At 46.2% G+C, this 15,340-nt stretch overlaps 1 protein-coding gene across 4 annotated transcripts in view; it reads left to right on the top strand.

Moving 5' to 3' along the window:
- CRACD (capping protein inhibiting regulator of actin dynamics) overlaps positions 1-15,340 on the top strand; it is a 148,568-nt gene that overhangs the window by 120,011 nt on the left and 13,217 nt on the right. For all 4 annotated transcript variants that reach the window (XM_057546808.1, XM_007165291.2, XM_057546809.1 and 1 more), the window contains 3 exons: positions 1,160-1,228; positions 3,804-3,986; positions 4,644-7,434. In XM_057546808.1, coding sequence (XP_057402791.1) covers positions 1,160-1,228; positions 3,804-3,986; positions 4,644-7,434 — 3,043 coding nt within the window. The remainder of the gene's footprint in view (positions 1-1,159; positions 1,229-3,803; positions 3,987-4,643; positions 7,435-15,340) is intronic.

The following is a 15,340-nucleotide window of genomic DNA, read 5'->3' as shown; positions in this document are numbered from 1 at the left end:
AAACACTCTGAGCATATCCTGAAATGAGAGTCCCTCTAGCAGCAAAAGGGACACCCTCAGGCCTCTTATGGGAAAAGGAAGAAAAGCCCTACCAGTAGCTAGATAAACTGTTCTCTAGCTGAGGCTCTGAGTCTTCCCATGCTTAAAAGAAAGTATTCTTTGTGCTGTGCCTACCATGGTGCCTGAAATGACATTGGGTGTTATTAAGATGCCCCTGGAAGAAGTCGTGCTTGTTATCAGCTAATATGTCATAAGAGTAGAACAAAAGATAAGTGACTTGTAGAGCAAAGGAAGGAAGGAAAGAAAAGATGGACAACCTTCTCTGTTGCCCATCTCTGCCTGGCCCTGGCCCTGGCCCTGGTGACTCCTGGCGCCCACACTCGTGGGTGGTGGTGAAGCAGGCATGGGGCCCATCTCTCGCACTGTCCAACAATGCTCTCTCCAGCCTCTTGAGTGCTGGGCAGCAGCATGGGCCATCAGCCTTGATTCAGGGATTTCCTGTGGACCAAAGCAAATGTCTTCCCTGTTACTGAAGATCTAATAAGTGCAGGGCACTGTGGCCTGGGGGAGAAGGAGGGTCATTCGTTCAGCAGGTGCTCCCCCAGCTGTGGGCATCGCAGAGATGAGCCGGATTAGACGAGGGGCTGCCTCCATGTAGTTTACATTCTAATGAGAGGACAGTCTTCTCCTTCCTTCCTCCCTTCCTTCCAAGTTTTCTTGCCTCCTCTGGTCATCCACCTCCTCAGCCCAGCCCCTGTGTGCCCCTGGAAGAGCCCTCTTTCCTCTTCATGGGGTGGAAGGCAGCCAGCAAAGCCGAGAGCTCTGAAGTTGGAGCCCTGCTTCCCAGGTAGGGTGGCAGCAGGGCAGCACCTGAGATTCTCTCATCAGTGGGGAAACACATCAAGGACTGAGGTTGGAGACTGCCCAGATGGGAAATGTGTTGAACTCGGGGGAGAGGGGAGCACACACCGTGCCTCAGGAGCCCTGGTGGAGTCCGGACATTAGCAGAGTCCCCGCCGTGAACCTGCCGGCTCTCTGCAGCCAGCTGCGCCCCTGCGTGGAGGAGGGGGTGGCCCTTGCCTGCACAGACACTATCTGGTTGTCTGCCCAGGACTTCCTGTGCTGGTGTTTGACTTGAGCACTCTCTCTACTGTTCCAGTCCAGTGAGACGCCAAGTTCTCCAGGTCCTCTGAATCCGCCTGGAGCCGGAAGTGAGATGGAAGAGAAGGTAATACGATTTGAACTTGTGTATGTAGCTTCCTTACTTTAACTTCCATTCTTCCTTTTGTTGGGCGATCTGCTGCCTCACTTTTCCATTCATAAATGCTACCTTTGTCCATTACTTTAAATTCCTTCAAAATGCAACCAGTGGTAGATGTTGGAGCGTCTGTTTCTATGGTGATGTAACTGCTAGAACTGAACCCTGCTCTGAAAAAGAGCCACACTCCCGCCACACCTGTGTTTGGAGTCTCAGGTGTTGGTAGTTTTCCTAAGTGCATCATGTATTTTAAGACACCGGTAAGCCATTGAAAAAAACATTCAAAAACACCTGAAGGTAAAGAGTGTGTAAGGAAAAGCCTCCTTCTATTTAGAGATGCCCCCCAAAAGACCTTAGCATTTCTCTACTTGTGTGTATTTTTGGTTTTTAACTTACACACGTTCCACTGAAACCTGGGACGTTACCTGCAGGAGCCTAGGGAGCCCTGTGGAGACCCCGTGCGCCTCTTCTACAGAGGCCAGTCTGCTCCCATGAGGACCTTTCACCTGCACAGTGGTCCAGGGGTCTTCCCGGGGTCTGGCAGACAGTACGGTGAGAACAGGGCATGTCCCTGAGTCTTCTGAAGGGGATGACTCAAGACAGTTCCACCACCCAGATGAAGAGGCCCAGCTTGAATAACTAGAAATGAAACATGGCATTAAATCTCAGCTTGAAATGCTTTATCTGTGTCTTCAATCTATCACATTTGGCTTTAACTCCTTTTACTCACGCATCCATTAGGGGATGGAAATAAATGTTTAATTCATCTCTCTTCAACAGTAGTTTAGAATTTGACACCTATTATAAAGATAACCATAAATAAATAAAAGCTTAGGAGACCAAAGGCTAGGATTATTTTTCCTTACTTCCGTGCTTCTTGTCATAAATTAGTATTTACTGAGCATTCGTTTTGCTCTTGGAGCTAGCTGGCTCCTTTATCTTTGTGCATAAATATGGAAGATAGGGCTTCCCTGGTGGCGCAGTGGTTGAGAATCCGCCTGCCAACGCAGGGGACATGGGTTCGAGCCCTGGTCTGGGAAGATCCCACATGCCGCGGAGCGGCTGGGCCCGTGAGCCACAACTACTGAGCCTGTGCATCTGGAGCCTGTGCTTCGCAACAAGAGAGGTCGCGATAGTGAGAGGCCCGCGCACCGCGATGAAGAGCGGTCCCCGCACCGCGATGAAGAGTGGCCCCCGCTTGCCGCAACTAGAGAAAGCCCTAGCACAGAAACGAAGACCCAACACAGCCATAAATAAATAAAATAAATAAATAAATAAATAAGAGATATATATATGGAAGATAATTGCAAAAAGCAAAGCCACCAGCTAAACCCCATCGACTCTGCCCTTACTGTGCACGGACACAGTCAAAACAGGGGAACCTTGGCCTCTGCTGATGCTGAGCCCGTATCTTAGCTGCTGGAGAAGGCAGTTAGGGCCGTGAGCGCCCTCTGCTGCGCGGTGGCGGTGGCGTGCTGTGGCCAGGAGCCCTTGCCTCGCCGCTTGCCTGTGAATACTCTGAAGTTACAGGTGTGGCTTCTTACCATCTGATTCAGCGTGGACTGTGAGCCTCGGTCTCTCTGACCTATAACTAAATGTATACGGTTGGTCTGAGGTTGCGCTTTTTTAAGTGACCACACCTGTATTACAGAGCCGCAAGCAGTTCTGCGGTTCATCCTTTGCAGAATTGCCTTTCCCCTGTGTGTAGCACATTTCTGCCCTTCACCTTCTCACCCAGGCCTCCTCCTTTTCGCTTCCATTGCACCAGTGCTCGGTGACTTTGGCATGATCGTGCTAAAACATTTTTGCTGATTAGAAATTTTACGCCCTAGGCAGAGAGGTTATTATACTTTATTGTTCCTTCATTCTTTTAGCAAATATTTATTGAGCACTTACCAAATGAGATTTGCTACTTGGGCATAAAGAGGATTGATACAAAGGCCAGAAAGATACATTCCCTGTTTGAAGAGGCTAAAGTAGGAGCTGAGGTATGTACACACCATGTCTGTGGCAGTGGGAGGCTCTTAGAATTACAGAGTTCTTAGCATAGAGATGAGCTAGTCCAGGGTTTAGCAAACTACTACTTATTTTAGGCCTTGTGGCCATAAGTTGCAACTACCAGACTCTGCTTTGCCCTGCTCTTCCTTTTAGCGCAAAGGCAGCCGAGGGCAATGGTGTAGCTCTGTACCAGGAAAACTTTATTCACTCAAACAGTCTTCAGGCAGGACTGGACCACCTTGACTATGTCTTACTGACCCCTGATCTAATCTAACCCCCGTACCATTCAGAGTAGGAAAATTAGTCCCTGAAAGATTAAATGACCTTTACAAGTTAATACAGATTATCACTGGCAAAACAAATACTCAGCGTCTTTTGATTATAAAAGCAGTGTTCACTTCACTGTGCCCACGAGCCCTGACCGCTTGCCAGCATCTCCTGGGCCAGGCTGGGCAAGGTGCAAGCTCCAACAAGTGCTGCTATTCCAGGATTCCCTGCAGGTTGTTCTCTGATCCGGACTGACTTCACGTTTCAATCTCCACTGTAGGCTGCTCCAGTTAAACCGTCTCGGCCAAAAAGGCACTTCTCCTCTGCCGGCACCATCGAAAGCGTCAACCTAGATGCCATCCCCCTGGCCATCGCCTGCCTGGACAACAGTGCCGCCAAGCACAAACTGTCCATTAAGCCAAAAAAACAGAGGGTGTCAAGGAAGCACAGGCGACTTGTCGGGGTATGTACGGCCTGGCAGACACCCTTGCTGGCTGGGCATTAATGTTGCCTAGCAGGATGGTGCTGTGAGGGGCCTATGGAAGGAACTCGGTCTGTCCCTGTCGGGGATGGCTGTGTTTCAGGCACAAGGGTGAAGGGGCCCATTTCCTTTCCACCACCCTTTCTGACTTGTTGCCCGCTGGTGGCTGGTGGGCCTCAGAGAGAGAGGCTGCCTTCCGAGGGGCTCCGGATACTGTGTGCTTCGCAGGAGAAGGATGGCCCACTTTCCTGTGCTATGGCTTAGCCAAAGCTTCTTCAGTTTGATTAGACTTCTCAGTCATAAGTTTCGGGGGATATTGATGAAGCGCAAATCTCATTTTTCCTCACCTTTCTAATGCTGGACTACCAGTTTTCCTATGATTATTCACGTGTATTAAAAAAAAAAAAAAAAAGGAATTTGAGGATGACATGTAGAGAGGAAACACAAAGATGAAATTCTTTTCCCCACCCCCAGTTTACTCTTGGTGTGAGGGATACCCGAGGTTACCTGTCTCTGTGCGTAGAGAGGGGAACGCTGCTCCTACTTTTGAGATTAGGAGGGCCACTCGCATTGTGAATAGGATTGTAATGGTAGCCTGTGCACAAGGAAAGCTAATTCTGTTTCCCTTACCAATGTTAGGATCGACAGAACGAGCAAGGTGGCTTCCGGCATCAGCTGTCCCTAGACCAGAATGGGCACCCTGGAGAAGACAAGCCAATCTGGCATGAAGAGGAGCCAGAGGCGCTGGACTCGGAGGAAGAGAAGCGACGCCAAGAAGAATACTGGCAAGAACTTGAGGCCAAGTGCAAACGGCAAAAGGCCGAAGCGGCAGAGAGGCGACGCCTGGAAGAGCAGAGGCTCCAGGCCCTGGAGAGGAGGCTTTGGGAGGAGAAAAGAAGGCAGGAGGAGCTCTTGGAGGAGGAAGGGGAGGAAGAGGAGGGAGAAGTACAGCTAGAGGCAGCAAAGAGGCAGCGTGAAGAGGCGGCGCAGAGTCCGGAAGAGACAGGCTGCGGAGACCCAGAGCGGAGGGAGCACGACGAAGGAGGGCCCCCAGAAGCCGAGGAGCCGAGACGCCTGGAGGAAGAGGCGTGGCGCCTGGAGGAAGAGGCGCGGCGCCTGGAGAGACGCGCGCAGGAGGAGGAGCTGGAGGCTCGGGGCCGGCAGGAGGCCGAGGAGCTGCGGCGGGAAGAAGAGGAAAGAGCGTTGGAGGAACTCAGAAGACTGGAGGAGCAGAGGCGGCGGGCGGCCGAGAAGCAGCGGCTGGAAGAGGAGAGGCGGCGGGAGGAGCTCAGGCGGCAGGAGCTGGAGGCGCAGAGGCAGCGGGAGGAGGAGGAGAAACGGATGCAGGAGCTCAGAAGGCAGGAAGAGCTGGAGGCGCAGAGACTGCGGGAGGACGCGGAGGCGAAGAGCAGGCAGGAAGCGGAAAAGAAGCTTCAGGAAGCACCGAGAGTGGAAGAGGAGAATCAGCCGCTGCTGGACCACAAAAGGGGCTTGAGGAGCCCATTTCAGAGCGACATTTCAGAGAAAGCAGAACAAGAACACCTGAAACTCGAGAAGCCAAGAGAAAACTCTGAGGAACCGAGTATTTGGGTGAAGCAGAGCCAAGAGGCCACCGAGCCATCAGGCGAGCAGCCCGGAAACCAGGGGGATGTTCCCGGGGATCATCGTTGTGGATGGCAGGAAGAGAGGGAAGAAACCAACGCAGAGCTGCACCAGAAACAAGAGGCCCAGGTGGAAGAGGCGTTGGCTCCAGGAGAGAAGAAAGAAGCTGCCGCTCCAGAAACAGACAGAAAGGTGGAGGAACTCAGATGGCAGGAGGTAGATGAGAGGCAGACCATGCCCAGACCCTACACTTTCCAGGTGTCATCTGGAGGGAAACAAATTCTCTTCCCCAAAGTCAATCTGAGCCCGGTGAAGCCCATGAAAGATGAGGGGCTCGCCTCTGGTCCCCAAGAGCCAAAGGTCCCCAAAGCCAGCCCGGCCTCCCACGCCCTGCCCTCGTCCCTGAGCATCCCACACACAGCCATTCTGGTTACGGGAGCCCAGCTCTGCGGCCCAGCCGTCAACCTGAGCCAGATCAAGGACACAGCGTGCAAGTCTCTTCTGGGCTTGTCAGAAGAAAAGAAGCACGTAGATGTCCCTGCCCTGGAGAACCCACCCCGAGCCCCAGGCGACCCCCGGGCAGGAAGTGGGAAGACCAGGCCCTCACAGGAGTCTCCGAGCAGCATGGCCGCGCTCGCTGAATGGGCTTCCATTCGGTCCAGAATCCTGAAGAATGCAGAGAGTGACCAGCGCGGCGAGAGAGACGAGTCTCGGCCGGGTGATGAACACACTCCCAGGGGCCGATGTGATTCCCGCGGGAACCTCCGGAGGACCCTGCCGGTAAATGCAAAGTTCTCCATTAAGCCTGCCTGGCAGAAATTCTCTGATGGGGGCTGGGAGACCTCCAAACAGAACACGGAAGCGGAAAGCATTAGAAAAAGATCCCTGCCGGGCCCCAGCGAAGAGGCCCGGCCCCAGCTCGCTGCTGCTGATACTAAAGAGCCCGTGAAGGGTGCAGAGAAACCGGGGGCGCACCAGGAGCCAACGGACACCACAGAGGGGTGCAAATTTGCCAAAGACCTTCCATCTTTCCTTGTTCCAAGCCTTCCTTACCCTCCACAGAAAGCAGTGGCCCAAGCAGAACCCGTGGTCACTTCGGACAGCGAGACCACAGGTGGAGTAGGAAAGCCGGAGCCCGTGATGCCAGGTGGGGAGGATAAAGCTTCCCCTTTTGGAATAAAATTGAGAAGGACCAACTACTCCTTGCGCTTCCACTGCGACCAACAAACAGAACAAAAGAAGAAGAAAAAGCACGGCAGCATGGGGGACAGTATCAGTGGGGCACCGTCAGCTCCGGGGAGCACAGCTGGAGAGAGAGAGACAGAGGCTGCGGCCCTCAAGCATGGCCCGTCCCTCCCCCCCGAGAGGAAGCAAGCTCCGGCTCCCTGGAAGGACTCTGCTGAAAGCCCTCCCAGCCAGTCTCCTCTTGCAGCCCAGCCTGGGCCCCCAGCAGCCAGCAGCCAGCCCCCGGCTCCAGAGCAGGACAGGGCAGCAAACAGAACGCCCTTGGCCCAGAAGCCAGCCCTGGCTCCCAAGCCCGCGGGCCAGACTCCGCCGTCCTCCCCGATCTCCAAGCTGAGCAGGCCCTACTTGGTGGAGCTGTTGGCTCGCCGGGCGGGGAAGCCTGACCCGGAGCCCGGCGAGCCGTGCAAGGAGGGCCGGGACAACGGGGACCCCCGGATACCCTCAGCCCTGCCGACTGAGGAGAGGAAGGACCAGAAGCGGGATGAGGAGGAAGAGGTGGAAACAGAGAGGAAGCCAGCTTCCCCAGCTCCGTCTGCCGCCCGGCAAGAAAAGCCTTCTGCAACACCCGAGGCGGGGAGGAAAGGTGCGTAACTGTAGGTTGCAAAACTCTGCCTCTGTCCAGCCTGTTGTCCGTGCCCAGGGCCGGAAGTAGCCCCCGGAGCTGGCGTTGGAGCACTTCCTTAATTAGAGCCTGGTGCCCCGTTCCCCAGGTGCCCTCACTCATGGATCATGGTGAGGCTCTTTACTTTTCTTTACCGTTTTGGAAATGTGGACTGACTGTTGCGTTCTGACTGTTGACTGACTGTCTGCAGTTCACACCGTTAATGATCCTTACTTACCCAAGTAATAAGTTGGAGGTGCTGGCACAGACTGATTCGCTTTCGGTTGGCAGTGGAAATTGAAACGTCGTCCAAGTTAATGCAGATGTTATTAATCTTTATGAGGGGCCTGTGCAGTGACAGTAAAGACTGGAGTTTCCTAGACCAGTGTCTGTGTTCTGTCTCTGGGCACTAGCGGCACCCAGGTGGGAAGTTAGGGGGCTTTGGACAGCCCCCCTCAGGAGCCTCTGTGTGCATAATCAAGTTTGTCTCAATTTAATGCACAATGCCCACATATGCATCCTGACCCCACCAGCTTGCCACTGAGAAGCCCTCCGATAAGGAAATTTTAGAGCGACCATTACTCCTGCCTGCCCCTAGTGTTTCTTCATGCTGGATGTTTGGGGCAGCATGATGATCACTTGGATTGGCTTTGGGGCCCCAAGAACCTTCATCTGATACTTTTTCTTTTCTGTTTTGCAGAGTAGGTGGTCAGGTGTGGTTCATAGCCCAGGAAGTTACTCGTATTTCTCAGAGAAATTCTCCCCTCAGGTTTTTTAGGGAAGATTTAGGTTAATTCTTTAGGTGTGGGGTGATTTTTGCAGAGAAAAGAGCTGTTTCCCAGAGATGTTGGTTTGGTTACTTGCCTTATGGAAGACGCTACCATCCTTTTTAACCAAGCCTTGCTTGGTTTCTTGGACCAGCATGTTGATCAGCAGTGTCCAGACCGTATCTCCCTATTGGTTTCTGTTTGTCCTGCCGAAGAGGAACCCATTTTTCAGGTTTTTGTTGTTGTTTTACCTCTGCGCTGGGCTCTGGGGGGATAGCCACGGTAAGTTCCCACAAGCCTGTTAAGATCTGTGCCTTAGTTTCCTTATGGCCTTGTGGGTCTCGTGGACATAAGCCCCATTGGCTTTCAGAGCTAGATGTTTTGGGGGCCTGTCACTCAGGTGGAAGTCTTAAAAGATGAGGTTCCAGATGTGGGGTCCAAACCTTTGCTCCTCAGAGAGAGACGGGGAGTTCTGAATTCCCTCCTGGTTGTGGGTCACTCTGCTGGGGATGGGGTTTATGGCGAGATTGTGTCTCAGCCTCTCCTACCCATTTCCATGTGGTTTTTTTTTCTGTTCCCTTGATGTGTTGAAGTCACTCAGCTAGTTTCTGGATTTCTTTCAGAAGGAATTGTTCAGTATGGGGCTGTAAACCCAGTGTGTCTGTGGGAGGAGGGGAGTTCAGGATCCTCCTATGTCACCCTCTTGAACCGGAACCCCCATTTTCAGTTTTGACATTAGCTTTTGTGCTGTTAGCTTTGGTGGTATCATCAGAGTTCCTCTCACAGACTGACCCGCTCTATCACTCTCTTGTCTTCTCCCAGAGAAGTAACGCTCTGTACTGCTTCTTTCTCTTAGAGAGAATTCTTACAGTTTTCTACCAAAAACTGTTGCTGCCCCTGTTTTCTTTCTCAGTATCCAGATTCTGGGCTAACAGTCTCTGCTAATTGAATTTTTCTTTATTTGGTAGAAAAGAAGCATGAGAGCAAGGACCATGTGGTGGTCTCTACCTAAGACCATTGGGGTTTTACACGCTATGCGACCCCAGGCCTGGGCTGACCAACTTTGTTTAACTGAACACCTTATCAGGATAAAAACGTTAAGCCTGGACCTCCAATTTATGTGTTAACTGTATACATACAATACCATCATTAGCTAAAACCCGTGGAGCACCATATGTACTTAGGGTGAGGTTCACTGAAAATACAGTGGATGTAAATCCACATTGCAAATCATGGTGCTGCTTTTTATTTTCTTTGGCCACCTTCTTGTCAGATTTGATTTCTGCACCAAGTATCAGGCAAAGAGCGTGACAGCTCTGCTGTGTTGTTATGCTTGCATTATTAGTAGTATATCCCAATCTGTGGTTTGTTTACTGGAATTTCTTTACACCATTTGTCCATTTCATAACAGATCATCTGGTTCAGAGAAGATATGATATGCCATAAACTCACTGAACTGCTGAAACTCACAATGCAAATAAGCAAAACAAATGAGGACAAGAATGCAAGTCCTCTCCCTGCATCACATCACAGCACTCCCAGCTTCCCTCCAGAGTCTGTCTGTCTGTCTTTATTTCCAATTTTTTGAAATTGAAGTGTAGTTGATTTACAATACTGTGTTAGTTTCAGGTGTACAGAATAGTGATTCATTTTTTGTGCGTTTTTTTGTAGGTTATATTTCATTATAGGTTGTTACAGGATATTGGGTATAATTCCCTTGTTGCTTGTATATTTTATGTATAGAAGTTTGTATCTGTTAATCCCATACTCCTAATTTGTCCCTCCCACTTCCCTGTCCTCTTTGGTAACCATAAGTTTGTTTTCTATGTCTGTGAATCTGTTTGTTTTGTATACAGTCATTTGTATTATTTTTTAGATTCCGCATGTGATATCATATAGTATTTGTCTTTCTCTGACTTTTTTCACTAAGCATAATATTCTCTAGGTGAATCCATGTTGCTGCAAAAGGCGATATTTCATTCGTTTTTATGTCTGAGTATCCCACTATATATACACACACACACATATATAAATATATACACGTATATATATATCACATCTTAAATCAATTATCTGTGGGGTTTTTTTAATCTTTATTTTTATTTTATTTATTTTATTTTTGGCTGTGTTGGGTCTTCGTTGCTGCGCGCAGGCTTTCTCTAGTTGTGGCGAGCGGGGGCTACTCTTCATTGCGGTGCACGGGCTTCTCATTGCGGTGGCTTCTCTTGGTGCGGAGCACCGGGCTCTAGGTGTGCGGGCTTCAGTAGTTGTGGCACGCGGGCTCTAGAGCGCAGGCTAAGTAGTTGTGGTGCACGGGCTTAGTTGCTCTGCGGCATGTGGGATCTTCCCGGACCAGAGCTCAAACCCGTGTCCCCTCCATTGGCAGGCGGATTCTTAACCACTGCGCCACCAGCGAAGCCCAGTCAGTTATCTGTTGATGGGCATTCGGGTTGCTTCCACGTCTTGACTATTGTAAATAGTGCTGCTGTGAACACTGAGGTGCATGTATCTTTTTGAATCAGAGTTTTCATTTTTTCCACCATATGTACACCCAGGAGTGGAATTGCTGGATCACATGGTAGTTCTATGTTTAGTTTTTTAAGGAACCTCCATACTGTTCTTCATTGTGATTGCACCATTTTACATTCCCACCAACAGTGTAGGAAGGTTCCCTTTTCTCCACATCTTCTCCAGTATTTATTATCTGTAGACTTTTTGATGACAGCCATTCTGACCTGTGTGAGGTGATATACCTCATTGTGGTTTTGATTTGCATTTCTCTAATAATTAGCATTATTGAGCATCTTTTCATGTGCCTGTTAGCCATCTGTATATCTTCTGTGGAAAAATGTCTATTGAGGTCTTCTGCGCATTTTTTGATTGGGTTGTTTGTCTTTTTGTGTTTCTTCTATTTTTTGGGCGCACCACACAGCATGCGGGATCTTAGTTCCCTGACGAGGGATTGAACCTGCGCCCCCTGCAGTGGAAGCATGGCGTCTTAACCACTGGACAGCCAGGGAAGTCCCTGTTTGTCTTTTTGATACTGAGTCATATGAGCTGTTTGTATATTTTGCATATTAACCCCTTATTGTTTGCATTGTTTGCAAATATTTTCTCCCATTCTGTAGGTTGACTTTTCATTTTGTTGATGGTTTCCTTCCTTGTGCAAGAGCTTTTAAGTTTGATTGGGTTACATTTGCTTATTTCTGCTTTTTATATCTTTTGCATCAGGAGACTGATCTAAGAAAATATTACTGCAATTTACGTCAAGAATGTTTCACCTGTGTTCTCTTCTAGTTTTATGGTGTCATTTCTTATATTAAGATCTTTAAACCATTTTGAGTTTCTTTTTGTGTATGGTGTGAAGGAATGTTCTAGTTTCTTTACATGTAGCTGTCCACCTTTCCCAACACCACTTGCTGAAGAGACTGTCTTTTCTCCATTGTATATTCTTGCTTCCTTTGTTGTAGATTAATTGACTGTAGGTGTGTGGGTTTATTTCTGGGCTCTCTATTCTGTTCCATTGATTTATGTCTCTCTTTGTGCTAATATCATGCTGTTTTGATTACTGTAGCTTTGTAGTATAGTCTGAAGTCTGGAAAGGTTATACCTCCAGCTTTCTTCTTTTTTCTCAGGATTGCTATGGCAATTCTGGGTCTTTTGTGGTTCCATATAAATTTTAGGATTATTTGTTCTAGTTCTGTGAAAATGTCATGGGTATTTTGATAGGGATTGCATTAAATCTGTAGATTGCTTTGGGGGGTATGGCCATTTTTAACAACATTAATTCTTCCAATCGAAGAGCGTGAGATATCTTTCCATTTCTTTGAATCATCTTCAGTTTCCTTTATCAATGTTTTATACTTTTCAGCATATAGGTCTTTCATCTCCTTGGTTAAGTTTATTTCTAGGTATTTTTTTGATGTGATTTTTAAATGGGATTTTTTGGGTTTTTTACTTTTTCTGATAGTTTATTGTTAGTGTATAGAAACACAACAGATTTCTATTTATTAATCATGTATCCTGCTACCTTGCTGAATTCATTTGTTAGTTCTAATATTTTTTGTGTGGAGACTTTAGGGTTCTCTATATTGAATATCATGCCATCTGTAAATAGTGACAGTTTTACCTCTTCCCTTCCGATTTGGATACCTGTTACTTCTTTTTCTGGTCTGATTGCTGTTGCTAGTACTTCCAGTGCTATGTTGAATAGAAGTGGTGAGAGTCTTGTCTTGTTCCTGAATTTAGTGGGAAGGCTTTCAGCTTTTCACTGTTGAGTATGATGTTGGTTGTGAGTTTGTCATAAATGGCCTTTATTATGTTGAGATATGTTCCCTCTATACCCACTTTGATGAGAGTTTTTGATGTGAATGGATGTTGAATTTTGTCAAATACTTTTTCTGTGTCTGTTGAGATGATCATGTGATTTTTGTCTTTCCTTTTGTTAATGTGGTGTATCACATTGATTTTTGTGTATGTTGAATCATCCTTGTGACCCTGAAATGAATACAACTTGATCATGGTGTGCAATCCTTTTTATGTATTGTTGGATTCGTTTGCTAATACTTCATTGAGGATTTTTGCATCTATATTCATTAAAGATATTGGCCTTTAATTTTTTTTTGTAGTGTCTTTGTCTGGTTTTGGTATTAGGGTAATAGTGGCCTCGTAGAATGAATTTGGGAGTGTTCTCTCCTCTTCAATTTTTGGGGAATAGTTTGAGAAGGATCGGTTTAAGTTCTTTATATGTTTTGTAGAATTCTCCAGTGAAGGCATCTGGTCCTTGACTTTTGTAGGGAGGTTTTTTTGTTTTTTGTTTTTAAATTACAGATTCTACTTCACTTCTAGTGTTCAGTCTGTTCAAATTGTCTGTTTCTTCTCGACTCAGTCAGCAGGCTGAGAAATTTTTCTAGAAAATTTTTTATTTCTTCTAAGTTGTCCAGTTTCTTCTAAGTTGGCATACAACTTTTCATAGTATTCTCTTATGATTTTTTGTTTCTGTGATATTGGTTATTTTTCCTCTTTCATTTCTTATTTTGTTTATTTGAGTCCTCTCTCTTTTCTTCTTGTTGAGCCTGGCTAGAGGTTTGTCAATTTTTGTCTATCTTTTCAAAAAATAAGCTCTTGGTTTTATTGATCTTTTCTATTTTTTTTAAATCTCTATTTTATTTATTTCCTCTCTAATCTTTATTATTTCCTTCCTTCCACTGACTTTGGGCTTTATTTGTTCTTTTTCTCATTCTTGTAGGTGGTAGGTTAGGTTGTTTATTTGAGGTTTTTCTTGTTTATTGAGGAAGGCCTGTATTGCTATCAACATCCATGTTAGAACGTCTTTTCTTCATCCCATAGATTTTGTAAAGTTGTGTTTTCATTTTCATTTGTCTTGAGGTATTTTCTGATTTCTTCTTTGATTTCATCATTGACCCATTGGTTCTTTAATAGCATGCTGTTTAGTCTCCACATTGTTCTTTTCCCATTTTGCTTTCTGTAATTGATTTCTAGTTACATACTGCTGTGGTCAGAAAATACGCTTGATGTAATTTCTGTCCTTTTGAAATTGTTGAGGCTTGTTTTGTGACCTAGTATGTGGTCTTTCCTAGAGAACTTTCTACGTGCATTTGAAAAGAATGTGCATGCTGCTTTTTTTGGATATAGTGTCCTGTAGATATCATTTAAGTCCAACTGGCCTAGTGTGTCATTTAGGACCTCTTGCCTTGTTGATTTTCTGTCTGCAAGGTCTGACAGTTGATGTCGGTGAGGTGTTAGTCTCCTACTATTATTGTATTATTGTCCATTTCTCCCCTTATGTCTGTTAGTATTTGCTTTATTTATTTAGGTGCTTCTATATTAGGCGAGTATATGTTAACGAGTGTAATATCCTCTTCTTGTATTGATCCCTTTATCATTATATAATGCCCTTCTTTGTCTTTCTTTATGGCCCTTGTTTTAAAGTCTATTTTGTCTGATATGAGTATTGCTACCCACCCACCCACCCTTCTCCCCCCTCCCCACCCCCCGCCGCTTTCTTGTTGTTTCCACTTGCATGACATATCTTTTTCCATCCCTTCACTTTATGTATGACTTTTGCCCTGAAGGGGGTCTCTTGTAGGCTGCATATTGTAGGTTCTTATTTTTTTTTATCCAATCAGCCACTCTATGTCTTTGATCAGAGCATTTAGTCCTTTGACATTTGACATAAAGTAATTATTGATAGGCATGTACTTATTACCATTTTAATCCTTGTTTTCCAATTGTTTTTATAGTTTTTTTGTTCTTCTTCTTTTTGTTTTTTCTTTTGTGGTTTGATGATTTTCTTTTGTAGTATGCTTCAGTTTCTTTATTTTTGGTTTTCATGAATCTATGGTATGTTTTTGATATGTGGTTATGATGGAGTTCCTATATGTTGACCCATAACTGTATCTACTTGCTTTAAACTGATAGTCATTCAAGTTCAAATACATTTTAAAAGATCTAGTTTTATACTCCCCTCCCTCACATTTTGTGATTTTGCTTTCCTATTTTACATCTTCATGCTTATCCTTTTACTGTTTATTGTAGTTATAATTGCTTTTACAATTTTTTTGTTTCTTTGTTAGTGTAAGTACTGGATTATTTAGGTGATCTTCAGTCCTTACTCTAGGTTTGCCTTTCCTATCATGATTTTCCCTTTCCTACAGATCCTTGCTTCTTTTCTATTTAGAGAAGACCCTTCAATATTTCTGTTAGAGTAAGTTTAATATTGCTGAATTCTTTTAGTTTTTGCTTGTCTGAGAAATTCTTTATCTCTCCTCCTATTCTAAATGATAATCTTACTGGGAAGAGTATCCTAGGTTGCAAGTTTTTCCCTTTCAGGATTTTGAATATATTATTGCACTCCCTTCTGGCCTGCAAAGTTTCTGCAGAGAGATCAGCTCATAGCCTTATGGTGATTCCCTTGTAAATGAGTCTGTTTTTCTCTTGCTGCCTTTAGAATCCTCTCTCTAACTTTTGCCATTTTAATTATGATATGTCTTCTTGTGGTTCTGTTTGGATTCATCTTGTTTGGGACACTCTGAGCTTCTTGTACCTGGATTTCTGTTTCCTTCTTTAACTTTGGGAAGTTTTCAGCCATAGTTTTTTCA

Source organism: Balaenoptera acutorostrata, chromosome 5 (assembly GCF_949987535.1).
Source record: "Balaenoptera acutorostrata chromosome 5, mBalAcu1.1, whole genome shotgun sequence".
Taxonomy (NCBI): Eukaryota; Metazoa; Chordata; class Mammalia; order Artiodactyla; family Balaenopteridae; genus Balaenoptera; species Balaenoptera acutorostrata.
Note: the sequence above shows the minus strand (reverse complement) of the source record. Positions and strands in the feature narration are given on the sequence as shown.